The sequence below is a fragment of the Poecile atricapillus genome, chromosome Z (assembly GCF_030490865.1).
Source record: "Poecile atricapillus isolate bPoeAtr1 chromosome Z, bPoeAtr1.hap1, whole genome shotgun sequence".
In the NCBI taxonomy this organism is placed as follows: domain Eukaryota; kingdom Metazoa; phylum Chordata; class Aves; order Passeriformes; family Paridae; genus Poecile; species Poecile atricapillus.
Genome location: NC_081289.1, coordinates 118,033,751 through 118,060,300, shown reverse-complemented (window position 1 = coordinate 118,060,300; position 26,550 = coordinate 118,033,751). Strand labels below are relative to the sequence as shown.

General features: G+C 37.0%; 1 protein-coding gene across 28 annotated transcripts in view; it reads left to right on the top strand.

Annotated features, from left to right (window-relative positions):
* JAK2 (Janus kinase 2) overlaps positions 1-25,519 on the top strand; it is an 85,428-nt gene extending 59,909 nt beyond the window's left edge. For 19 of the 28 annotated variants that reach the window (XM_058826963.1, XM_058826971.1, XM_058826962.1 and 16 more), the window contains 12 exons: positions 918-1,005; positions 2,988-3,115; positions 3,873-4,011; positions 5,284-5,435; positions 6,393-6,543; positions 6,803-6,939; positions 8,187-8,376; positions 8,867-8,991; positions 14,351-14,523; positions 15,445-15,562; positions 18,959-19,072; positions 21,341-25,519. In XM_058826963.1, coding sequence (XP_058682946.1) covers positions 918-1,005; positions 2,988-3,115; positions 3,873-4,011; positions 5,284-5,435; positions 6,393-6,543; positions 6,803-6,939; positions 8,187-8,376; positions 8,867-8,991; positions 14,351-14,523; positions 15,445-15,562; positions 18,959-19,072; positions 21,341-21,448 — 1,623 coding nt within the window. In that variant the 3' untranslated portion in view covers positions 21,449-25,519. Of the gene's footprint in view, positions 1-917; positions 1,006-2,987; positions 3,116-3,872; positions 4,012-5,283; positions 5,436-6,392; positions 6,544-6,802; positions 6,940-8,186; positions 8,377-8,866; positions 8,992-11,970; positions 12,538-14,350; positions 14,524-15,444; positions 15,563-18,958; positions 19,073-21,340 lie in introns of those variants that run through there. The other 9 variants (XR_009276155.1, XR_009276154.1, XR_009276153.1 and 6 more) reach the window with 9 other exon arrangements.
* Positions 25,520-26,550: the final 1,031 nt, after the last annotated feature.

Sequence of the window (26,550 nt, the reverse complement as noted above, 5' to 3'; positions counted from 1 at the left end):
ATTTAGTGAACTTTTCAATTATTTAAGATAAATCTGTATGAAAATATAAGTAAAAAAGGAAGAGACATTTCAGATGGCTGGTATTTCTGAACAGTGTAGGCATACACTTCAGACTATTGAAAACAAAAAAAAATTATAATTTTGATAACATGGGTAATATATTTATATTCTAAAGTGAAGTATGAATCAGTTACTAAAAGCTGAGAATATAGAAATAAAAATATAGACACCTGAAGGAAAATGTTCTCATTTTCACTTCACCCTGTTGGGTGAATAATCAGTACACAAGCAAGTGTAGGTGGAGATGCCACTGAACAGAATAAAAAATAAAGAAAGCAATAAAAGCATTTGAAACTTTCCTGACAAAGTTGAAAAAGGTCGTGCAGTAGTGGAGGATTTACGTAATAGTTTTTCATCTTTTAACTTTATAATGTGCTATGAAGAAATGAATTGGAAACTGAATAGTGCATTATAGCAGAATAAATTAGAAAGTGAACAGTGTATGATGAATTTGCCTTCAGTTTGCTTAACCTTGGTAATTGACACTGAAAAAAATGTATATATATATTTTTATATATACATATATATATATATATATATAAAATTTTACATATTTTTAAAATGTTGAGATATATTTGCCTGCAGAGAAAAAGAGGTTGTTAACCTATCTGGAATGTGTATTACCAGTTATTTAGGAAAAGAAAATTTGAAAAAACCCTCTACACCCTAAAAACTGAAGCAAAAGCCAACCAATCAAGAAACAGTTGCCAAATACAAACCAACAACCAACAATATATGTTACATAGGTCTTTGCAAAGAATTAGTTGAAAAATTTTTAAAAATGCTTTTAGTAAATGTATTAGAATTTGGGGCTTTGTTTTCACTGATATATTTTCCTTGTCAATCTCTCCAAAAAGTCCTTTTTTGAAGCAGCAAGTATGATGAGCCAGCTTTCATACAAACACTTGGTGTTAAATTATGGAGTCTGTGTCTGTGGAGAAGAGAGTAAGTAGAAATTAATTCTTTTTTTTTTACCAGTTTTTATACATCTCTATTAGATTTTGACATAGTTTTCAGGTAAACCCAGGGAAAAAACCAAAGTTCAAAACCAGCTGAACAGCTAATAATACATGTTCATGTTGCAGTAGTATTAGTCTTAGTGTCTGAGAACTAGTTAATAGTAAAAACAAAGAAAAGGGAAAAATTACAATTGTTTAAAGTACAATCAGTGTGAATAGTAACCTTTGTAACTAGCTCAGTCATGTCTGTTCTGAGATCAGTTTCGCTGTGATTCTGGAATGAGCTTTTCAAGTGCCTGAAAATTTGCAGCCCTACATTGTGTCAGCTCTGGTTAGCTAGAAAGGGAGGTACTGTGCTACTCAGAAAAATCTTCATTTACTGTGATTGCCACCCTTTTCCACGTGCTGACTTTGTGATCACAAATAAAACTTTGGTTTTGAGGTCCCATTCTGAAAATATGGTAATTCAACACACTACGAAATTTTAGCTGCAGTCAAATCTTTGAATTGTCTGCAAAAGTTTAGCTTGCGCCTTTGTGACCATGTATTAATAAGACATTTTAAGAACACCTGAAATACATTTATGCTGTCTTGTAAAGAAATCTTAATTTTGGATGGTTGTCACATGCTAATGTGTGTTGTCTTCAAATATGACTGCTGGATCTCACTTTGACAGTTTTTCTTCATTCAGTGTTTGAACTGAAATTTCAATTTGCCCAAAGCCCATTTTTTTTCTGCGATTAGAAATTTGTGTGAAAGGAAGCTTTTTATAATAACTGTAGGAGCATATTATGTAGGTGACTACCTTCATTAGGGAGAAAGAATTTCCAAAAGAGATGGTGGATTTAGTAATCAGAATTTACGTCTGTAATCAGAAATTACCTGTCTTAGGGAGCTGGAAAAGGCACAGCATTAAGTTTGGCCAAGAACTTGTGCCAGAACTTGCACCAAAACAACTACATGGGGTTTTTTGTATTTTATTCATTGTACCACATACAGGGACTATATATAAAATTTCAGGTAGATCAAACTCATAGTTGAAAAGAAATTGTTGTAAGAGGTATATGATTATTTATTTTATCTTAAGATTGTAGCTGTCCTCTGGAAATTATTCTCTTTCTGAAGGCAGGAGACTTATTACCATTTAAGGAGAGACAGTTACTAAGAAGTAGGAAGAGCAGCTCTTATTGATTCTGTGGTTTGTACACTTGATGTACAAATTCGATAAAAATTGTTTCACAATATTGCATAAAAAAAAAAGTTTGTTGTCTCTAAAATGAATTTGTTAAAAAATCCATTTGTTACAGACAGATATTATAGTAGTAATTTCCAATGTGAGCATCTTGCAGCTGAGGGCAAGAGTTCAGTCACACGATTTGAAATTGTTCTGTTGAGAGTGATGAAGATGGCAGTTCATGTTTCCAGAGTTATTTGCTAAATGGCTGCATGAAGGCATATGTCATACATGTATACACAATTTTAGGGCAAATACTTGTCTGTTTTCAAGCAAAGCATCTTTTGTCAATAAAGCATTGCATTTTCAGTAAGAATATAGATTGCAAAGAGCTGTGAAGTGAATGATTTGAATGTTATTCAATTCACCACATTGATAGTGCTGTACACTTCTATGCTTCATCAGCAGTTTACATTGCTGTGCCTTTCAGGTGAGGGTGGAAAGATGCTCACTGAATCTTACCTAATCTGTAAAAGATTAAATAATTAACCCTCCAAGATTAAATCTTGTAACTTTGCATTTGAGAAGAAATTAGGTGAATTTCCACACTCCAGAGAAGTCTAGAGTACATAGAGTATTTGTGGCAGTACTCAGATATCACAGAAGCTGAAATTTCTAGTTAGATCACCAACAAGGTATCAAAAGAAGAGTAGTACTAGGATCATGAATCTGTCCTGAAATTTCATTATTTGTTTTTGGTTTTAATTGTTACTCTTTTTATCGTTACAAATCAGACATTCTTGTACAAGAATATGTAAAATTTGGATCCTTGGACACATATTTGAAAAAGAACAAAAATATTATCAATATTTTGTGGAAGCTGGAAGTAGCCAAACAGTTGGCATTAGCCATGCATTTTCTGGTAAGTGTTTCAGGTTTGTTAATGGCAGAATTCAAGTGATTCCTGCTAATGTATGTAGAAAGGCTGAGCTATTACCTGAATTCTTGAAACTCCAGGGGGTTTTGATGATGGGTTGGCCATACACCAGCTATTTAGTAGATAGCCTGAGACAGACTTTGTGTCTTGCACAAAGTGTAGTTGAATGTCCATTCTTTTTTAATGCTTCGTGTTTTAGCATGAAATATAAACACATTTCCAGTAATGCTTTCCCCCCACCTCCCCCATAAAACAGTCCTTTCTGGACTTCTCTGCTCAGCTCATGACGCTGAACATTAACTATTTCCTGCTAGTGTTAATACTTAACCACTTAAAACACTACTGTTCACTCTGCTAGTGCATTCTTCTTGGGCATTAGGCTCAACCTTACAGTCTTTCTAGTTAAATATAAAGGCCATCATTCAAGACAGGGTATGTGACTAGATAAGCCTTTCCTTTAACAGAATTTAAATGTTCTTGCATTAATTTTAAATGGATGGATGAGTATTCTTCCAAGTTAACACATGTCAAATTGTTTCAAACTTTAGGTCGATAACAAAAATTGGCTGAAAACTGTAACTTTGAGAGAAACTGGTGAAAGATCTGCAGTTTGGTCAACTTAATCCATGATCATTGTTTTATTAGCTGATGTTTCTTTCATGCTGTACAGTATTTGTTTTTAAATATCTCTTCAACAGTAAGACTTTTTTGTCAGTTTTAAAAGATGCATTTCTTGTTATAGGAGGATAAAGGCCTTGTTCATGGGAATGTCTGTGCAAAAAATATCTTGCTTATTAGAGAGGAAGACAGAAAGTCTGGAAGCCTTCCATTTATAAAGCTAAGTGATCCTGGCATCAGTATTACAGTTTTGCCAAGAGATAGTAAGTCCTTGCATCAGCTTTCTTGTTCAGTGCTTCTAACTTAAAAAATAAGTTTGGGGTTGGGGTTTTTTTCTGATCACCATCTAAAATAATTCTGTTGTAGTAAGTTCCTTGATCTGTACATCATTTTATAATTATTTCTACAGTCCTGGCCAAGCAGTTTTGAGTGTACCCTTTCAATTAGCAAACAGCTACAGGAAATAAAGCCACAGTTCTCCCTTGTGTGAGCTTTTTTTCCCCGCTGTTCTCATTTTCAACCCTTTTTCATTGGTGGTAGTATTGTTACATTATATTGTAAATATGTAATCTAGTCTGTTACATTTGCAGATAGCTGCTGAATTTAGTGTCTTGTAATTGATCAAGTCTTTTATAGGACTTGTTTACAGGAACTTTTTAGAGCAGAAATCAAATGCACTTCTGAAAATGCTGAGTTAAAAAGCATCTTCAGTGCATTTCTTGGTGAATACCTGAAGCCACTTGATGAAGTTAAAACTGCTGGGTTATCATCCACCATTAAGACTGTTCCAATGCTTTATAAACAGCAAAATTAATTAAATGGAAATGTGTGCAAGGCTGTTATGCTAATGGAATGGAAGTAACCTTACTATTCTTTTTGTGGTCAGTCTTTTTAATAAAAACACTTCATACTTGGTACTTTTATTGATGTCTAAAGAAATAATGTATCTAACAGCCTGTAAGTAATGCTGTGTCATTCTTGTCAGTAAACTACTTAAATTCTCCCTGTTTTATGGGAAGTTTACATTATTCTTATGAGATCTCATTTTAAAGAGCTGTAAATCCAAATCAGTAAAATCCCATGTTTTAACTTGTTACTACAGTCAGTAGCAATAGCTTAAAAATCACATAGTGTAAAATTCCTTTTCACAGTCTTTTGCTGTGCCATAATATGCCATCCACTAGTGAAGTACTTTTTACTCTTTGATGTCTTGGTAAGCCTGGGGGAAATAGAGAAATGAGAGAAAAAATGTCACATGGAAGTTATATTTAAACTATTATATACCTTTAGGCTTATTTTACGATAAAACTAATGGACCTTCTCTCTGATTCACAAATTTTATTTTTGTCCATATTTCATAATTTGATTTTCTTGGTGGGAACAAATAATTGGAAAAGTATTATTAGTGCATTGCTGAGTGAATCACCTATTAATGTAATACCTATATTAATGTATTTTTTGCAAAATCAAGTATGATAGGGAATTTTCTGGTCTTGTTATTTGTCTTAACAAGTTTTGTTTGTATGATTGCACAGTTCTTCTTGAGAGAATACCATGGGTTCCTCCTGAATGTATTGAGAATCCCAAACAACTAAGCCTAGCAACAGACAAATGGAGTTTTGGTACCACTTTGTGGGAAATCTGCAGTGGAGGAGACAAACCGCTGAGTGCACTGGATTCTTCAAGAGTAAGTACTACTGCATCTGCAGTCATAGCAGTTCTTTAAACACTTTTAATTTAGAACATCTGCTTGTGTAACCACATCAGCATGTAAGGTGGTGTGGCCTATAACCACTGTATGAAAAAGACATTTTTACTTGTAGATAATAGCCAGAAGAGATGATTCGAAGTTTGTTTTTATCTTGTTTATTTTGATTTTTAGGGGGACAAAAGACAGAATTGTCAGTATTATCTAGATGATACTTTTGTTGCTTTGTTGCAGCAGTGTATTAAACAAAAGTTAAACAAAAAATATCCCTAACAGTTTACATGTGTTTTAATTAGTGTTCTTGTAATTGAATCTTAAATGCAGTAGTGCTTTGTTGCAACAATTCTACTATTTTGGCTAAACCAGAAATGTTAACTTTTATCTCAGGTAGGGGCAGGAGATGGAGGGGATTTTTACATATTCCGTAAAAATATTAATTCATATGTGTTTGTTTCTTTAGTTGGAAGCAAAAAGAATACTTCACTATGCCACAAGAGTACTGATAGTATTTTTATCTCCAAGGTTTACCTAGACCTAGCTTTTAGATATCTAGGTATTTCAGAAACTGCCCTACATTCTTTCATAATACTCACAAAGCTTTTCATAGCTGTGAGTTCAGCCAGTTCACAGGTCAGTAGAATTTTCTGCTGGACCTATCCAGTTGAGGATTTATGAAATTACCAATAAAGGAGACACTATTTTTCTCATCTTTCTCTATCCTCTTATCTTCTATCAGTAACTGGCTGGAAATTTCTGAACTGATCACTCTAAATTATACCAACCTTGCTTTTGATGAAAGTCGGTGAGATGTACATTTGGTGAGATAACAAGTCTAGTTTTAGAGCTGTTATTTTTGGCTACTCTGGTTAGAATGTTAAGGCTTCTGCAACTCTTCATGGCTGTAAAACGTAAAATGACTTACCTGTTCAATTCCAGAAACTACAGTTTTATGAAGATAGGCACCAGCTTCCTGCCCCCAACTGGACAGAACTTGCAAACCTCATAAACAACTGCATGGATTACGAGCCAGATTTCAGGCCTTCTTTTAGAGCAATTATACGTGATTTGAACAGTTTGTTCACTCCAGGTGAGTTTGCAATACCATAGGATCAAAAAGACTCCTGATTCCTATTGGTTCACTTTCCTTTTAGTATGTTTTTTGCAATACACCATTGTATTTGACTGCCAATTACTAATTGGAAATAAAGGTGGCTGTCAATATTTTACTGAGCTTGAAGTGTGCCAAACAAAAGCAGAACATACCATGATTGTAATAAGGTTCTTCCTTCTCTTGTTCACTTTGTACCTTCTCTTCACTTTCTTCCCTTCTGCCTTTTACCTCTCAGATTATGAGCTATTGACAGAAAGCGATATGCTGCCAAATATGAGAATCGGAGCGCTTGGATTTTCTGGTGCTTTTGAAGATCGAGACCCAACACAATTTGAAGAAAGACATCTTAAGTTTTTACAGCAACTTGGAAAGGTAAGATGTTTCAAAATTCTGTTATAGTTTAGGAAATAACTATGGTTTTCAGTTTTTGTGAAAATGACCCCATATACAGTAAAAAAGATGACCCCATATACAGTATTTACAGTGAAACTTCTCTTTTAGAAGTTGCTAGTTTCAGTCATATCTGAGCAACCCGTGCAGTTCCTTCTAGCTTGTTTTTCATTTTCACAGTTCTTAGACAGAAGAAAATTAGTTTACCTCCACAGTGAATCCAGTCACACCAAAATGCTAAAGTATTTTTCAGTAATGCAGAGCTGCCAGACATAAACTTCATACATATACACAGATATATACATATATATATGTATAGATAGATATATACACACACTTGATAGTTAATAACACTCTGGAGCAGTCTTGTGCAGAACTAGTGGGACTGGGGGTTTTGTGCATGCATATTCTGAGAAATCTGAATATATAGTCTCTAAATTCAAACAGAAGATATGTGTCTTCAAGATACATGTAGGCCTTGAACTTTTTGACTTTAGAAATCAGCATTTGGTAACTAGTTTTGCAAGTCACTGGAGCCTGACTGTGTGAAAGCATACCAAGACAGATGACTAAGTGCAGCTGGCAGATCTTCACCAATGACTATTTTTCTAGAATGGTTCTTTGCTGTTTTATTTGGTTTTTACATGCTAGTTATATATTTCTTTGGCTTGAAGTACTAAAGCAGCCTGGAAGTGAAATAGCAGAACTACTTCTGTTTGCAGATGATTGGTTGTTGACTGTGATAGGATAGCATAAGGAGAACAATAGAGTGGTAAATGATAGCTACATAAAAGAAGACAAAGGACAATATAAATGAAGAAAGTGACAAAAACAGAACATTGAAACAAATGTGAGAGGAGCCAAAAAGAAACAGAGCAGAATTAAGAACCAAGACAAAGGGATTTATGCAAGTGCAGGAAAAGAATTATGCCAGTGGAAGTAAAAATTTGTGAAAGAAGAGAAAACTGATGGACATCACCCTCTTTCCTTGTTCTCGTTTCCTTGTTGTTTGCTTCCTTTCATGGAATACGTTTCTTTTACAATTGTTATCCTTGGTCCTGCACTTTTTCTCTCAGGGAAATGTTGTGACATTTTACATCACCTTAATGCTTAGTACGATGAGCACTGAACAAAAACTACACTATACCTGAACAGATATTTGTACTAGGAAACAGAGAGAATAATATGGACTTGTTTTTAATTCCCAAGTGTTTCCATTTGTGACCTAGGGAAATTTTGGCAGTGTTGAGATGTGCCGGTATGACCCACTGCAGGATAATACTGGGGAAGTGGTTGCTGTGAAAAAGCTGCAACACAGCACAGAAGAGCACCTTAGGGACTTTGAAAGAGAAATTGAAATACTAAAATCTCTGCAGCATGATAACATCGTTAAATACAAAGGAGTATGCTACAGTGCAGGTATGTGCTATATTGAATACACCTAAATATGCACACTGAGCAATTCAGAGAGGTAAGTGTTTATGACACTGACTTGTCCTAAGTTTACCAGGACTGAGAGAGTACAAAACAAAAGAAGTTGTTTTGAAAGATGGTAACATTGGTAACAAGATGTAACACTTGCCATTCTGAGTTTCATCTTGGCAGCAGTTTCTACTTTGTTTTAGCATTAGTAGCTGAAGTATTGATGAGATAATAGTGATATATTATTTTTCTAAGCATATCCGCATTGTTGTTGAGTTTCATTAAGTGGCATTTTCTGAGGAAATACAATTAATTAATATATGAAAAATTGCATAGTGTTGTACAGATCATAAATTAATATTTTTTTAGTAAGTCCCTTTTGTATTACTGCTACTGATAGAGGTTTTAAAATACTTACATTTAAAAGCTTGTTTTTGGAAAATTACAGAAAAAGATATATTTGTATTTTTTGTTATTGCTGTAAAAGGACGTAGGAATCTAAGATTAATTATGGAATACTTACCATACGGAAGTTTACGAGATTATCTGCAGAAACACAAGGAGAGGCTGGACCACAAGAAGCTTTTGCTTTATGCATCTCAGATATGCAAGGTAGGACATTTCAAATTATATAAATCTTTCAATGAATTTTTGTCTCCTTTTTTCATCCCATTTGTCTCAGGCCAACAGTAACTGGTTGTTCTGGTTTATTTTCTATAGTACTAACATTACATAACCCTAAGAAAAAGTAGCAATATATTCATGTACTTAAGAGCTGGAAAAACTTCTGGGTATCTTAAAACAGGATGCTGAGACTGGCCTATCTGCTGATTGAGGCAGAATATACTCTCTTTTCTCCCTAAGGTGACCTGACATAAAGTACTGTAGAGTTAATGTACTCACTTGGGCAATCTGTTCATGACATTCTATGATGGAATTTTCAGAAATCTGACATTCAGCTATAAAAACACCACAACAGCGTGTATGTTAAAACAATTTACTTTAAACTGTAAGCAAGAGCAAGGATACATGATTTCTTTATGCAGAACTAGAGGCCTTAGAAGTACCCAAACCTGAAATAAATTATTTGGTACCAAACAGAATTCATAAAATCCTGAAAAGAGGTACAAATATCTGATCTTTCTTGTGATATCTCATTTTCCTTACAAAAAGGGCTTATGCCTTCTCTAGTTTTGTTCTGTAATTATGCTTCATATATAATAGATTATAGACACCTGAGATTTCATTGCATATTTAGGTATTTTGGAAAAGAAAAAAAAATGGAGATGAGGGGAAGAGAGACAAAAATAAAAAAATATAAACACACCCCCTCAAGGCATGTACCAGAAATATTTTAGAATTTCTTTTCCCAATACTTACATTAAATACATGGAAACAGTAGGTTACATAAGATTACATAATCACAGAATCAACTAGGCTGGAAAAGACATTTGAGATCATTGAGCCCAACCTTTGAATGAATACCGTCTTGTCAATTAGACCATGGCACTGAGTGCCACATCCAGTCTTTCATTAAACACTTCCATGGACAGTGACTTCCCCCTATCCTTGAGCAGCCCATTCCAATACCCAATCACCCTTTCTGTGAAGAACTTCTTCTTCATGTCCAAACTAAACCTCCCCTGGGGCAGCTTGGGACTGTGTCCTCTGGTCCTATTGCTGGTTGCCTGGGAAAAGACCTCAAACCTCACCTGGCTATAACCTCCTTTTAGGGATTTGTAGAGAGTGATGAGGTCCCCCGTTACCCTCCTCTTCACCTGACTAAACAAGCTCCACTCCCTCAACTGCTCCTCCCAGGACCTGAGCTCCAGACCCTTCACCAGCTCCATTGCCCTTCTCTGGACATGCTTCAGCACCAAAGTGTTCTTCCTAAATAGAGCGGCCCAGAACTGAACACAGGATTTGAGGTGCAGCCTCCGCAGTGCTGAGTACAGGAGACAATCCCTGCCCTGCTCCTGCTGGCCACACCATTGCTGGCACAGGCCAGGATGCCATTGGCCTCCTTGGCCACCTGGGCACTGCTGGCTCCTGTTCAGCTGCTGTCACCAGCACCCCCAGGTCCTTTTCCTCTGGGCAGCTTTCCAGCCACTCTGCCCCAGCCTGTGGTGCTACCTGGGGCTGTTGTGGCCAAAGTACAAGACCTGTCACTATGAGGTCTTGTTAAACCTCACAGCGCTGGATTCACTCCATGATCCAGCCTGTCCAGGTAACTCTGCAGAGCCCTACTGTGCTCCAGCAGTTCAACACTCCCACCCTACCTGGTGTTGTTCATGAATCTACCGAGGGTATATTCATCCAGATCATCAGTGAAGGCATTAGAGCAAACTGGGCCCAACACAGGTCCCTGAAGGACACCACTAGTGAGCAGCCCCCAGTTGTATGCAGCACCATTCACCACTCTCTGGGCCTGCCCTCCAGCCAGTTCTTAACCCAGGGAAAGGTGCACCTGTCCAAGCTGTGGGCTGCCAGATTTTCCAGGAGACTGCTGTGGGAGATGGTGTCAATGGCCTTGCTGAAGTCCAAATAGACATCCACAGCTTTCCCAAATCTACCAGGTGGTCACCTGGTTATAAAAGGAGATCAGGTTGACCAGGCAGGACCTGCCCCTCGTAAATCTGTGCTGGCTGGGTCTGAGTCTTTGCCATACTGTAGGTGTTGTGTGATGGCACTCAAGATGATCTGTTCCACAGCCTTGCCAGGCACGAAGCTGAGGCTTACTGGCTTGTAGTTTCCCAGGCTCCTTCTGGCCCTTTTTGTGGATGGGTGTCACACTGGCCAGCTTTCAGTCATCTGGGATGTTCCCAGTGAGCCAGGACTGATGTCAGATGATGTAGAGTGGCTTGGTGAGCTCTTCTGTCAGTTTCCTCGTCATGCTAGGATGGATGAGGGTGTTTTTTAGTGTATGTTGCCCACAGATACTCTTTTATCTGACAATCATGCCCTGACGTATTAAGATCCTAAGACTTAGCTTCTGCAATATCAACAGAAGGGGTCCGACAAGAATCAAGAGAGAGTCTCTGCCAGAGCCAAAATCTTCTCCTGACATTCAGACTTTCTCATGATGGAAAGAGCTTGCTGGTTCCCTGATACTGAACTAACCTTTTAGCTGCTGAACCTCTTGCATGTACTAGGAATGCTGCACCCTTAACAGCTTATCTCACCTACAGCAATGTGGGTAGTCTTCAGGAGAAGCTCCTTGGGCCTGTGGAATGTGGGAAAACAAAAAATGTTAGCAAGTCTATGGCAAGTGTCAGTCTTTTTGCAGAGAGAGAGGTTTGAAACCACTTCAGATGGTTGAAGAGCTCTCTGATCTGTGTCTCCAAAACAACAAGTTATTCTCCAGTTACAGGCATAAGAAATTATCTCGTACTTACTTCTGCAACAAAATTGCTGTTGTTATGCTGGCAAGTCACTATAAACAATCTTTGCTCAAGCAGAGATCTAGAAGGAGTCTTAACACTCAGCACCATATATAAGGGTGGTGACTTTCTTAGAAGTAAGATGCAACATGGATTTTTGAACATGAAAAGGATGCAGACACTTAGCTGTTTTATTCTCTGTCCGTCTCAGCCTGTGACCTCAAGGTGCTGGCCTTGTGCACTCTCATAAGCAGCTGTGAAGCATGTAGAAGTCTTCAGGCTTTCATTCAAAGCCTGGTGAAACTGGCAATGTGTCTCAGGACCCTGGTCCTGAGGTATCCATCGGGAGGACTGGAATGTGGATTTTGGCCTCTTGGTGGCTGCGCAAATATGATAGAAATCTTTGGGAAATTCAGAAACTATGAAGAAAAAAGAACTTTAGTGTGTGTGTGCATACACATATATGAAAGAACTTCCAAACTATTATAGGTCTTCAGGATGATGAGAAATCAAAATAGGAGATAAGGTGATTGCTTCCTAAGTACCAAGCACCAGCCAAGAGGAAGGGAGCTGTATGCATTCTGGAGATACTGAAGTGCAAAAATATCCTGCTTTGATAATGGCAAACCATAAGGACGAACAGAATGAAAATGTGGGAAATCTGCATAGAACTTGCTCTTAGAGAAATCTCTTCACTTCTAAGGAAAGCAAGATCTAAGACTTACAGTGTATGTGCCTTGCTCTGGAGAGTTGTTGCTATATGGTCTGCGAAGTAGAGGTTGTATCGATTGCTGTAAGATTTCACTCTAATCTGTGGCATTCTGTTAATCCAAAACAATTATAAATATAGTGATTACCTGATATTGTGAAAAGGGAACCTGAATGCTTTTTCTTCATTTAGCTGATCATGTTACACTTTTCAGCTGGTTTTGCTTTTCTTGCAATGTTTGCTCTTTCAGTATCTCACATCTCTTCCTTCTGCTGCACATTTCTGTCAGTCTGTAATCTTGGGAGGTTTTGATCAAAAATCTTTCTACCTCTGCCTTGCTGCACTCCTCAGAAGTGTATGACAGAAATGAAGGCACACCCATTACCTGAAGGTTAAGATGACTGTGTTTGGTTGTTTAATTTGTTTTGGTTCCTTGCTACTATATTGGAAAAGGGTTTTGCTTCCCTTAATGTTCAAAGTGTTTCAGGTGTCCTTGCTGGTTAACCCAGTTTTAAAGACGGAAACATTTTAAGTCACATTTAAACTCTCTTGTTAGACTAGTGCCACAGGATTATGATATCCACTTAGAATTTGCATGATTTCAGTGAAAGATCTGTCTTAGGTGTTTTCCAGGCTAACAGAAAAGTTACTGTCATCAAACTTTAGGTCTTTTTTCAGAATAGACCATCATAGTAAGAAAAAGCTTGTAGCATTTTCCTAGGCTAGTTGTACCAGAAACACAGAAGCCTTACCTTGAAGAAGTTAGGTTTGGCATTTATGGCAGTGAATAAGCTGGCAATGAGGAATGGGGCATTTTTGAGCAGTTTTAGAATGATCTGTGAGAGAGCAGCAATGCCACCCAATGGTACTGAGAGGTACTAGAATCTGAGAGAAAGATGGTACTTCATAGCCAAAGTCTGAGGTTTCTCACATTTAAAAAAAAAAAAAAAATTAAAAAAAAATTTAAAAATGAAATATTTTAAAAATTAGAGGGAGAGAGAAATAAGCCTTTTGGCATGTATAGTATAATGTTACTTTTCAGAACTTTTGAGATCACCAACACTAGTAGTGTAATTTAACTTTCCCATTGGGAAAAGGACGGGTGATATGCTTTCTTATAAAACTATGAAACTGACAACTTGCTTTGTGATTCCTTTCACAAATGAGTTGGGCATCTCTTGACATTTTGCAGCATCACTTTCAGTCCTCCATTTATTGCTGTGTAAGCAAGACCTTCTTGTTTTAGTAGTGCCACTACACACACTGGCCTCTTCCAAATTTCATTGTGAAAGTAATTAGGTGCATTGGTAAGAAGGGACCCGCAGCAGCAAAAGACAACATGGCTTCAAACCAGTGTTTTGTTACAGCAATCTGTGGAAATATAACAATAAGCAGAACTGTTTTGGTGAATAAAGGTCCATACAAAAGAGAAACAAGGTACATATATGTTGGGAATACAGTGAATAATTGTCAAATTCAAGGGATCATAACACAAAGTTTCATGGAAACCATTGGAAATCAGATGCAGAAAATTAAGAAAAAAATGTAAATTAAATAAATAGGTTGGACAAGCTTCTCATGTGCTCTGGATTGCATAACTTAGCCCAATTTTTTTTCCTTCTGCATATCACCAGCCAACTGTATTTGGGCACAGAAAGGAGCAGTAGTGTTTACCCAGCAACATAATCAAAAAATACTTGGCTCTGACAGGTTCTCAGTCTCTCCAGTTAAGGGAAGTCTCTGAACCTGGAAAAATTTACTCCTCAGAGAAGACAAACCTGGTTTGGTTTTTTAACTTTGAGGTTAATTCATCATCTTAGGGAAAGTGCAGCTATGTAGTGGTAAAAATAAGTCCTGTTCTGTTTGTAACCTCTACACCTAGGGCATGGAGTATCTGGGTACAAAAAGATATGTTCACCGGGATTTAGCAACAAGAAATATCTTGGTGGAGAATGAGAACAGAGTGAAAATTGGAGATTTTGGATTGACAAAAGTCTTGCCACAAGACAAAGAATACTACAAAGTGAAAGAACCTGGTGAAAGTCCTATATTTTGGTAAGTCTTCTTTTGGTATGTGAAATCATAGCAGTTTTCAGGTTTTGCCATTCAGCCAATTCATTTTACATGTTGTGGAATTCTTACTTGCAAGCTCCACATCAGTTTTCCAGCAATGTGAAAGTTACATGCATGATATTTCACTTTACAGAGTAGCATCTAGGACTTTTGAACATATTTAAAAACAAAAAAACACAGAAAAATACCCAAAAACAAAAAAAAAATATTTATTTGAAGCAAATAGTGACCAACAGAAAACATATTCAGAAATAAAGGAAGTCTAAAATAGCCCATTAGCCTGGATGCTTTCAAATTTTTAGGCCTTCTAGTTCTCTAACACTGGTCTTTCATGTCTTCCAGCTGGGATCTGTTGGATACACTCCAAGAGAAAATGCCATTCTATACATGCAATTTTAGTCTGTATTTTAATTCTGACTCAGGCACTGTTTACTTAAAGAATAAATGATACAAAAAGGCATCTTAGTAGATGCTATTGGAGATGTACAGTATAGTTCCAGAAGTGCCTACAACACAGTTCAAGGCTCTCTGAAAGTGATGGAATGTATAATTGTCTTTCTTTCCAGGTTCATATCAAATTATTGCTTACTTGCACTATAAATAAAAAATATATCTACAACCTTGTTGGGGAAAAAAAAATCAAACTTGATTATAGTTATCACTATGAACAAACTGAGTTTCTTTAAGGTGCCTTTGGTTTTCAAAACTAATGTATTAAAGGAGTTATTATATTTGTTATTCAATTATAATTGAAGGTACCAAAAGGAAGTGAGAACATGCTAATATCAATGAATGAAGAACACTTATAAATGAAAAAGAAATCTGTCTTACTAAAGCAAATGTTTGCAAAATCAAAATAACATGTGTTGCAGAGAGAAATTTTCCTTGTACTGTGTGTTGTAGGTATGCTCCAGAATCACTGACAGAAAGCAAATTTTCTGTGGCCTCAGATGTGTGGAGCTTTGGTGTGGTCTTGTATGAGCTCTTCACCTATATTGACAAAAGCAAGAGCCCACCAGCTGTAAGTATATTGTTAATGAATCTCAGAGAATTTGTTTATTTAAATTTTCTAGATTTTTGCGTGCTTCAATAGGTTGATGTGTACTGATCCTTTTCTGGAGATACCTTAGTGTTTGTGAGACAGCATCCAGTCTGAAGCAGTAACTAAAAGGTACTGGTATCAAGCCATAAGAGGGAAAGAAGATCTGAAAATTATTTCATAGTCTGTGCATATCTTATCCATTCTGTAACTTCTGATTGAAAAATATTTTAAAATCTCTTACTATAGGTACTTCTTTCCCATCCTTTGTGGAGTGTTATCTCAGATGCAACCATTCTATTGCAGGACCTTTATTTTTAATGTTCCAAATTCAGGGTTGAGCCAAACACATACATATAGATGAAGAAATTTTAAATAAGGAACTTTAAAGGAATTTTATATTTGCAGAACCCAAGTTAGTAAGTTAGTGAAGTTCAAGAAAGAAAATAGTGCCTTTTTGCAGACTATTGACAGGTGTCTTTAAAGACAAACTTACAGTGGGTGAAGAAAGATACTATTATCCTCCAATTGAAAATAAGATACATGCTTTTATTTTCACCTAGCAGTATCCATGGGCATAACAGAGGAGAGTTGAAGCTTCTGTATTTACTGGAGCTCACCTCACCCTTCACTAGAGTGTCAGTCCTGGCAAATGTGATTTTAAGAGTTGAATAGTAGTGATAGGCAAAAACGCCCTTGGAGGATAACGCTGCACTGGCCTCAGTGGACCTCTTACTAATTCCATACAATGAGCTATCAGAGGTAATAAGGAGGAACTCAGGACAGCTCTTCCAGCCTAAGAATGTAAATGTTGCAGACGCCTAGAGTTCGTCAGGAAGATTATGAAATGAAAAGTGATAGAGTAAGTTATGAGGAACAGGAGGACTATTCTTTCAATGAATTGATTCTCCATGTGCATTCATCATTTTATGGTTGGATATCCTATTGATCCTATTGATATGTATCAAGAAAAGGTAATTTGGTAAATTTAACCAATTTAATTCTCATACTCTTTATAATTATACATTGTTTTACAACTTAGCCATTTGCACATTCAACCAGTGGATGTTTTACACTTTCATGTTAGGGATCATTAAAGAAATTTTATAACATTGGAAGAAAAAAATGTCCTTTAAGTTGTGCTTAGAAATTTATTTCAGTTAATGGCACATCCTCATTTACTTCCGGTGGTCTGGTATTCTGAGTGAGGTTTTAATCTGGTTTTTGCTTATTTGGTTTTTTTGGACAGTAGTGTTTATCTAAGCCATTTTTGCTGGCTTTAATAACACTAATTTTTCTGCTGTGTAGTTACTGATTAGTCCTGCTAGCCATTTTTTATACATCAGCATGATAATATCTGTTTTCTGTTCAGCATTTTTCAAAGCATTAAATTATTTTAATGTTTCAGAGAGGTCTTTAGAATCAGCTGTGAGTTTCATCCTTTTAAAACTAATTAATCACAGAAGCATAGAATAGAATATAAGGAAGGGACCTTAAAGATCACCTAGTGCAAATCCCCTGCCATGGGGGCACCTCTCACTAGACCATTGGGTCTGTCCCCATCCAACCTGGCCTTGAACACCCCCAGGGATGGGGCAGCCACAGCTTCTCTGGGCAACCTGCTCCAGTGTCTCACACCTCACAGTAAAGAATTTCTTCCTAATTTCCAGCCTTTGTTTCTCCCCTTTCGTTTTGTATCCATTACTCCTTTTCCTATCACTGCAGTTCCTTATGAAGAGTCCCTCTCCAACTTTCCTGTAGGCCCCTTCAGATACTGGAAGTTGCTGTGATGTCTCCACACAACCTTCTCTTCTCCAGGCAGAAAAAACCCAAATTCCTCAGTCTGTCTTCATAAGGAAGGTGCTCCAGCCCTCTTATCAACCTCATGCCCTTCTCTGGGCCTGCTCCAACAGGTTCACGTTCCTCCTGTGCTGGGACCCCAGAGCTGATGCAGCCCTGCAGGTGGGGTGTCAGCAGAGCAGAGCAGAGGGGCAGAATCCCCTCCCTGGCCCTGCTGCCCACGCTGCTCTGGATGCAGCCCAGGACACGTTTGGCTTTCTGGGCTGTGAGTGCACATTGCTGACTGATGTTGAGCTTTTCATCAGCCATCACTGCCAAGTCCTTCTCCACAGGGCTGCTTTTAGTCATTTCCCCTCCCAACCCACAGGTGTGTTCAGGATTGCCATGACCCAGGGGTAGAAACTTGTGCTTCTCCTTGTTGAATGTCATGAGGTTTGCATGAGCCCACCTCTCAAACCTGTCCAGGGCCCTCTGGATGTCATCCCTTCCCTGCAGGGTGTCGGCTGCACCACACAGGCTGTGGTCAGTGAGAGTGCTGAGGGTGCACTCAGTCCCACTGTCCACGTCCCCTACAAAGGTGTTGAACAGTTTTGGCCCTGGTACCAACCCCTGAGGGACACCCCCATCACTGCTCTTCCCCTGGACAGTGAGCCACTGACCACAGATCTGAGCCTTCCAGACAGTTTTTTATCCATGAAAAAAGGATGCTGCAATATGAGTCATCCATCCCTCACACCCATGTCTCTCCCATTTATAGACAAGGATGTAACATGGGATTGTCAAACTTTGCGTAAGTCTTGATAGCTCCATCATAGAAGAACACGGGATTTCTCAGGCAAAAATTTGTGTCCTAAGTAAAGCCATGTTGTCAGTTTCCAGTCACTTTGTTTTCCATATGCCTTAGCATGCTGTGCTGGAGAGTTTCCTCCATGATCTTGCTTGGCACAGGTAAGACTGACTAGCTTGTAGTTCATTGTGTCTTCCACTTAACCCCTTTTCAAAAATCAGGGTTCTTTCCCTTTTTCCAGTCATCGCAAACTTCACCCTAACAACTTCCATCTGTCAGCTCCAGAACCCTTGAATAAATTTCATCAGGTCCTACAGACTTCTGAACATTCAAGTTCCTTAGATGCTTGTGAGCATGACCCTCTCCTACAGTGGGCTTAGTGTCTTCCTTCTCTCGGTCCCTCCATCTGCCTTTCTCAACTTGGGCAGTATGCCTGGACAACTTGCCCTTGAGGACTAGTCATAGAAGTAATTGAAAACCTCAGCCTTCTCTTTATCCAGGACAGCCAAGTCATTAGTTGATGATCAAGATTTTAAAATATTTTTCACTTAGTGCTTTAAATTGTGTATGTATCATTCCATTTTATTCTATTCTATATAGTTTTTCCATTTTTAATTATTGATATATTCTCTGAATGTGTAATTGATAATTTCATCATTATGTACTATTCAATTTACTCACATTATTCTCATAAAGAATTCTTGCTTGATAATCAATATTCCTGATAAGAATATTGCAGCATCTTTTTTTTCTTCTAAAGATTATATATTACAGTTGGTCTTTTTTTTCAGGAATTCATGCGCATGATTGGCAATGATAAACAAGGGCAGATGATTGTATTTCATTTGATAGAGCTTTTGAAGAATAATGGAAGACTGCCAAGACCAGATGGATGCCCTGATGAGGTGAAGTACTGTGTAAAAATATTACTATAGTGTGAAGGGTGCTCAGTTAGGGTGGGTACCTGTAAAAGCAAAACTTGTATTTTATTCTGCTTGGACCACTACAGTATTTATTCGAGTGCATTCGCATGGCTGTGCTGATATTTTATCAGTTTCATGATGAATTATAATCTTTGTTTTTTCTGATTCTTTATCTTGTACTGCCTCAGGAGCCCAGACTGTAGGCTTCCTGAATATATGAAGTGTGACTATTATGACAGACTGCTGGGCACTCACACTTCTATTTCAAAAAGATACATGTATTAAGGCACCAAGATTAGTATATGGAACTTGTTCCATTAAAGTCCCATGCAGAGAGTCTCATTCAAAGCTGTGAACCTTGGATTCTTTTGAAATCTGTAATATTTAGAAAAAAAAAAAAAACAACTTAATATCTACCTAAGGTTTTTCACATTTAATTCCAAGATTTAAAGAGCTTCTTGTCTTGGTTATTGTCTTTTCTGTTACTGTTCCCTTCTCAAGTGTAGATGGCTCATGTTTATCATGTATCTTGTTCATTGTCAAGCATTTTCAACTTGCAGACTGTAGGCACAGTGAAGTATATGAATCAGATTTTCTATATTCAGGGTCTTCAGATTTGTATTCATGTTCATTGTAGATACTAAAGTATTGCGTTAAAGCTGTCCTCAGAGTACACCAATTACACAGAGATGCTTATTACATCATGAACACTATTCAGTGTTCTTTTGGCTTTACTTATATACCAGATGCTTTAAAAAATGCTTTCATACCACTCCTAAGCCTTGTAGTATTCTGTTATTCAGAGCAGGGTACACAAAGCCATGTTCAGTCAAACTGACCTGGTTGGGCCGTGTAGATGAATCACTAATGAAAAAAACTAATTAAAATAATTATGAGTTGTTCTTGTTTTTTACATATGTTACTTCCAGCTCAGATTAGTTGCATTCCCTTAAAGTCAAGCACACTTGACAATAAGTCAAGAAATAATCCATTCAAAACTGGCGGAAGAGAAAACATCAGGGTCAAGTGGCCTAATAGAGGAGAGAAAGAATGGTACAAGTGAGGCAGGAAGCCACGGGGGAAGAAAAAATGTATAGAGAATGGAAAGAGAAGTCTTTGAAGAACCTTTCTTGCATTTTGTGTACCAGAACAGCAACTGTTGAATTGCAAAGGTTTGGCTTTTTATAGATAACCTAAATGTCATGTATATTAGATAATACATAATTGGTTTTACTGAAGCAGTATTTTAACTAACCCAAAGGTTTCAGTGTCTGACATTTCTCCAGATATGAAAGCAGGGTGGAAATGTCTCTGTGTCAGAAACTGAACTCATTCCCTTTTGATCCTGAAAGGCCAGTCATCACAGATGATAAATCTTCCAGGTACCTGTAGTTTACAGCAGCTTATCTTGCAGCTTACAAGCTGCTTGAAACTTGGTTCCAAAGCAGCTTGGTCAGTGCAGGTGTTTCACATTTGCTGAAAGATAAGGAACAATTTCTACTTTTTTTCCTGGTAGCTGTACAGATTGTTCTTAAGCAACATGTGAAAAACTGTTCAAAGTATGAAAAATTGGTAATAATCTGCATTGAATTAATGAGAAGGGCACAGGTGAAGGAAGAGCTGGGCAAGTCATATGAGACCAGGTATTATCAGGTGCATCTTCAGGCAATAAGAAAACTATTGCCACGTAACTATTGTAGGGGAAATAGCTTTCAAAGTTGCGTCAGTTTGCACAGTAACTATTTTTTTTGCTTATTTCTGATTATATATGAAGAATAATTAAGAATTTAATACACAAATGTGGAGAAGTATATGTTAAGTTTTCAGGAGAAGCCTTATTTAGAATTACTGTCTCTGTAAATCTGATTTCTGGTCATACTGGTGTTTGTCATGTTAAAGCCTTTTGAACTTTTAGAAAAGAAAGAGCAAGAAAAAAAATATAAAACCTTAGCAAAATAACTTAAGTCTCACAAAAGTTTCATAAAACAGCTGAGTGAATTTTCGTGATAACTTTAAAAAAACTTGTCTTTTATAATAAGAGTTTTTGCAGAGCCACCTATCCTAGATTCTTGCTGTCACTGGAATCAAGCAGATAAACTGATGAGTATAGCAAGAGCTTAAGCACACACTTTTGCAGCTGTTGTTTGGAAGCATAAAGTTAAGCTGGATGTTCTTTAGTCCAGTTTAAAGTAAATATGTATGGTATTTGTTTACCTACTACTAATTTTCTTTTTTTCTTTTCTTCTCCAGATTTATGCTATCATGAAAGAATGCTGGAACAATAATGTTGCCCAGCGCCCCACCTTTCGGGATCTTGCTCAGCGAGTGGATCATATAAGGGAAAACATGGGTGGATGAGAAAACTGTCTCTCCTTCAGAGGATGAGTTGGAATGCAGAACAAAATGTACTTGGTCAGCTGTGTATATTTGACATATGTACATGTGCACACATCTTAGTCTTGCTGGAAGTACAATCTGTGTGGCAAATACCCTATCTCAATCTGCATACTGAGGAATCCTGCTAGGGTTTTTTTATCAGGATATATTTGTTAGTATGAGAACATGTTGAAATTCTCTATAGAGGAAGAAATTATTTTCTAAATTGGGTGGTGATTCAGCAACACCATTATTTGCCTTACCTGGCAATACAAAAAAAGGGTGACTTAAAATGTGATGAAACTAAGAGATTAAAAAAAACAGTGTATTTCTGTGTTGAAATGGAGATGCCCAGAAAAGACTTCTAGAAATGCTTTTGCACTGATATGTAGTGACTTGGCACCCTGTTTTGTGTGTTGCACAAAGACTTTTGTCTGTTAATACAGTTTCATGATTTTTTCGTTGTTGATGCAGAACTGGCTTCTCTATGTAACAAAACAGAAGTGGTTTGCTGTGCCTGTCTGAATCAGTTGTCAGCCAGCAGTATATCCAAAGAGATGTAATGGGCTGTGTGATGTACTGTAAGTATTTTGAGGAAAAGGGAGTAAATTGTGCTCTATTGGGAGAGACAGAAAATTTACTAATTCATGCAAAAATTTTAATTTAAAAATTAAAAAGCAAAATGTTATCCTTTTTTTCTTACTCTTCCCTTGCCGAATATTAGATTGCCTTTATAGAATTGATGATACAGTGATAACACATAGAAGTGAATTCATTTTACACAAGGCAGTGTCTTCAGTTTAAACAAGGAAAAGCTAAACATACTGCTTTTAATTGCTGCTCTTTTTTTCTTTCCATCTTTGTAGTTTTCATGCAGTCATAAGTGTATTCATGAATTGGAACTTTCGAAGCAGGATTAAAAATCTAGAAAATGCCCTCACTTTCACAATTCCTCACTTTGCCATTAAGATGATCATCTTAATATCTTCCTTTCAGCACAGAAAAAGAATACTTACAGCTCAGTATCTGATATGGCCAGTCACAATCACATCAAGCCTGTTCTGTATTGAAGTGGCCCAAGTGTATTTCTTTCTGTGGTAATACCCAACATGAAACTATTTGCAAGGAGGACTTACAAGTGCAATTTCTCTGTGCTCAGCGAAGGGCAAGGACATGATTCCAGTTACTGAGAACTGGAAGGAGATCAGAGCTACCTGAATGCTGTATAATTCAGCTTCTGAAATAAGTAACAAAATTTTTGGACAAGAGAATGCTTCGGTTTTGCCTGGAGGCATAAAACTTGGGGATAATCTCATATCTCAAAGCAGTATGATTGCAGGGTTTGGTGTTTCTTAGTTCAAATAATCTTGTTTGTTTGTTTGTTTTTACTTAAGCATTATTATTTGCAAAGTGAAATGCTTGTTCTTCTTGGACTTCTGCTGAGAGAAGTTCAGTTAAGGGGATATACAGCTTGGCAAACTGACCTGACATCCAGATTTATATTTACAATGAAGTGTTCATTTTTAAAACTTGTGACAGTGAGTAAGTGAAACAGAGGTTACTTTCATCATGGAGCCTCCTTAATATTTGTGGTTAACTACATCCATCTTATGTTGAAGTTGAGTTGAAGAACCTCAGCTTTTAAAGTAACTAAAAAAAAAAATTTAAAAATCCTTACTTAGTGTAACATAGTGCCAGTATAGCAGTATTTTGTACCACTATGATGTTTCTCTCCCACAATCACTCCTACAAAATTACAATTTTATAGTACGAGAGAGTGCTAAATAGGGAGAGAAGCATCAGCCTTCTCGCTGTCCATTGCATTTAAAACTATTTCTGTTAACATTCTTGCAACCAAGCATTTGCATAGATGATTTTTCAAACTAATTTCACAGTCAGTTTTTAAGCTGCAAAGAACTTTGAAGTGCTTTGTTCAACTTAACATGTTTTCTCAATTTCTATACATTGCTTTGAGGATTTGAAATTTTGTGCAAAAAATGTTGCATTTGTAGTCTCAGTTATGTGTATGTGTCTTTTTGTAACAAAGGAGATAAAGCTTTAAAGCATCAAGACAGCATTTTAGCTGGATAACATATGCAGGAAGTACAAAAAATTTGCAGTGTATGACACTCAGTAGCTCACTGGTTTCAAATACATAGTAGACTAAACATAATTTATGTAAAAATCTCAGGGAAGTTTGTGTAATGCAATGAAGAAATCTTCCAGTATGCTAATATTTCAAGTGAATTAAAGGTCTTTTTTCTTGTTCTACTACAGTATGACTAATTATGTAGTCTATTTGATTGCATAAATGTAGTGGTGAACTCAAGAATGATTTTTAAGTGTCTTGTGGAGCTGTTTTTTGGGGTTGTTTTTTTTTTTTTTTAGTTTAATACTTTATCATTTTTAGAGAAAGCCATATCTTTACACTGCAGTGTAATTGTTTGCTGTTGGTGAGAGACAGCCTTTTTTAACAGCCAGAGGCCTGTGTGGAGAGCTTGATCATTTGGGGTGAATGTTCTTAGCTGGGAGGATAGGACCAGGTAGTGCTTTGGACTCCGGGGATGTATAGTCACCTGCAGTGTCTATTTAGGTCCCAGAGCAGACCCAGTGGCTTTCTCAAAAAGCTGTTGAGGATGTAAATGTAGTGATTTTGCTGAATTTGCTACTGCCAATTGTGTAACCTTTAAAAAAAAACAAAACAAAAAAGCAAAAATAACACCACCAAAAAAAACCACCAAGAAACACTGTATTTTGTACTTTGAAATATCTCATATCTACAGTCACATTAATAATGTCATATTTTTACATGGCTTTTGTATTAATAGACTAAGTACTTTGTTTTAGAAACTGTCTTCAGCTGGAATTGCATTTGTCATACTTTAGTGTAATCATTATGCTACCCAAAATGCTGTTTGATTTTGGTGGTAGAAAAAGTGCTGGTTTATGTATACATGACTGATACTACAGTGTAGAATTAAAATATTAACTCCTGCTTTGCACTTATATTTGAAGTGAAAAAAAAATTTAATAAGTGCACAATGTATCTTATAGAATATCTGCAATCAAATATTGTGTTGTGTAGTATTTTTGTCGTCTATCAGTATAAATATGTTAAGCTTCAAAGTTAGTTTTTAAATATATTCCGCACAGTATTCCACAAACTTGCAACAGTCATGTAGTAAGCCAGAGGAGAAATGAATTTTCAAGAAAGGAAACCCGTGTTCTTGTCAAGTTCTAGTACTGATTAAAAGCTTCCATAGTTGAGATAATTGTTACTAAATGTGTTGATGACTACAACTGTGAATTATATTTTTCCCCCAAAATTAAATTTTTAATTGTTGCATTTAGTTGAGATGTTGACCAGCTGCCTTGAAATGTATGGAAAAAGATGTTACTGTATTAAGTATGAAGAAATTTAATTCTTGTGTAAAGAAAGCAAGCTTTTCAGGAATGTAGGATCACAAACACCTAGAGGTTAGAGTTCTGAGAGCAAAAGTAGAGGTGCAGAAGAACAAGACTGAAGGAAGAAGGATGATGTTCAGCATGAGAGAAGCTTTCTGAAATGTGAAATCCACAATGAATTATGAAAAGCTGATGTCTACTGAAAATGCCATACAGTGACAAATATGTGCTAATATATTTCTAAACTGTGTATTGTCTGCCTTAAGTCTGAAATATTCACAGACACCTAACCTGGCTGAAAAAATTTCAATAATTACTATACCAAAATAAACTATGAAATGCTGTGCCATGCCAGACAACAATTCTGAAAAGGTGTTTGACTAAGAAGGTTTGTTATGAATTTTTCTTTTTCAATAAGAGGTTTACAGTACTTTATATTAAAGTAGAAAAAGTCCCTTGGTGGCAGGGAGCAGGGAGGAAAAGATGCCTGCTACTTATGATTAAAATGTAAACGTTTGAACACATGGTTTATTGAAGAGAACATGAAACGGATATTTTTAGAAAACTCTGTATCCATACCTGAAACTTAACTGTGTGTTTCTTTTGCATTTGGATAGTGAAAATAAAATAAGTGAATACAATGAATGACACATGCCTGCCAGCATTTTCTTTTGTACATTAAAATTTGTTACTGGTGTTTAAATTGCTGCTTAAGGCAGCTGTTCTGTTTGATGAGGTAGAACACAGTGCATACAACTTTCTGACCTTCCTAGAATAGCCATATAAAGTATTTATCCTTTGGAAGAGGCTTAGATGTACTAAAGTAAAGGTGTATATTAGGTGTTACCTTAACAATAAGACTGACGGCTTTTAATCTCTTTTTTAATGAAGGTTTTCACTAAGAAAATTAATTTGGGATCAAGAAGCACTTCCTTTTGTTCTTGCTATTTAAAGAGTTGCAAGTTTGTAAAACAGAGGTGCCTCACACCATCTTACATTTCTTAAATTTGTTAGAAATTCTAATGTGTTGATTTGCATTACTTTGTTATCTTTCCATATGACTTTGCTTAACTTTACAGGAAGTAAACAACCAAGTACAGGAAGTTACACCAAGTGTACCTCTGTCCTTGAGCAAAACCAGTCCCACAGATGAGTTTGTCTTTGATTGAGGCAGGACTAATCCAGACAGTTTTCCCTAACACATTCCCCATATGGACCACAGGGACTATCCTCTTCCACAGTATATGTAGGTTCTGTTTGGGGAGGGCACCCACTCAATACCGTGCTCTCTGGCCCAGATGTCTATGAGGCTATTTTTGAAATGAGTCCCATTGTCCAGCTCATTTCTCTCATGTCCCAACAGGACTTCCTTTGAAGACGCACGATGGTGTTCCAGGTGGTGGCATGAAGCACAGGGCACCTCTCCAGCCATCCAATATTTGCACTATTTGTAAGCATGTCGTGCTTGCCTTGGCAGGTTTGGGTAATGTAATCAATCTTCCAGACCTCTCCCATATTTTTCTTTTTATCATCATCCACCATCAAACCACAGGCATTTACCTGCTTGGTCTGTTGGGTTGCAGCAGATATTTCACAGTGTCCTGGTTACAGAGAAGGGTGATGGAGTTTTTAGTGCTGGGTGGGTGTGATGACATGGTTTACTGTGTACCACACACGTA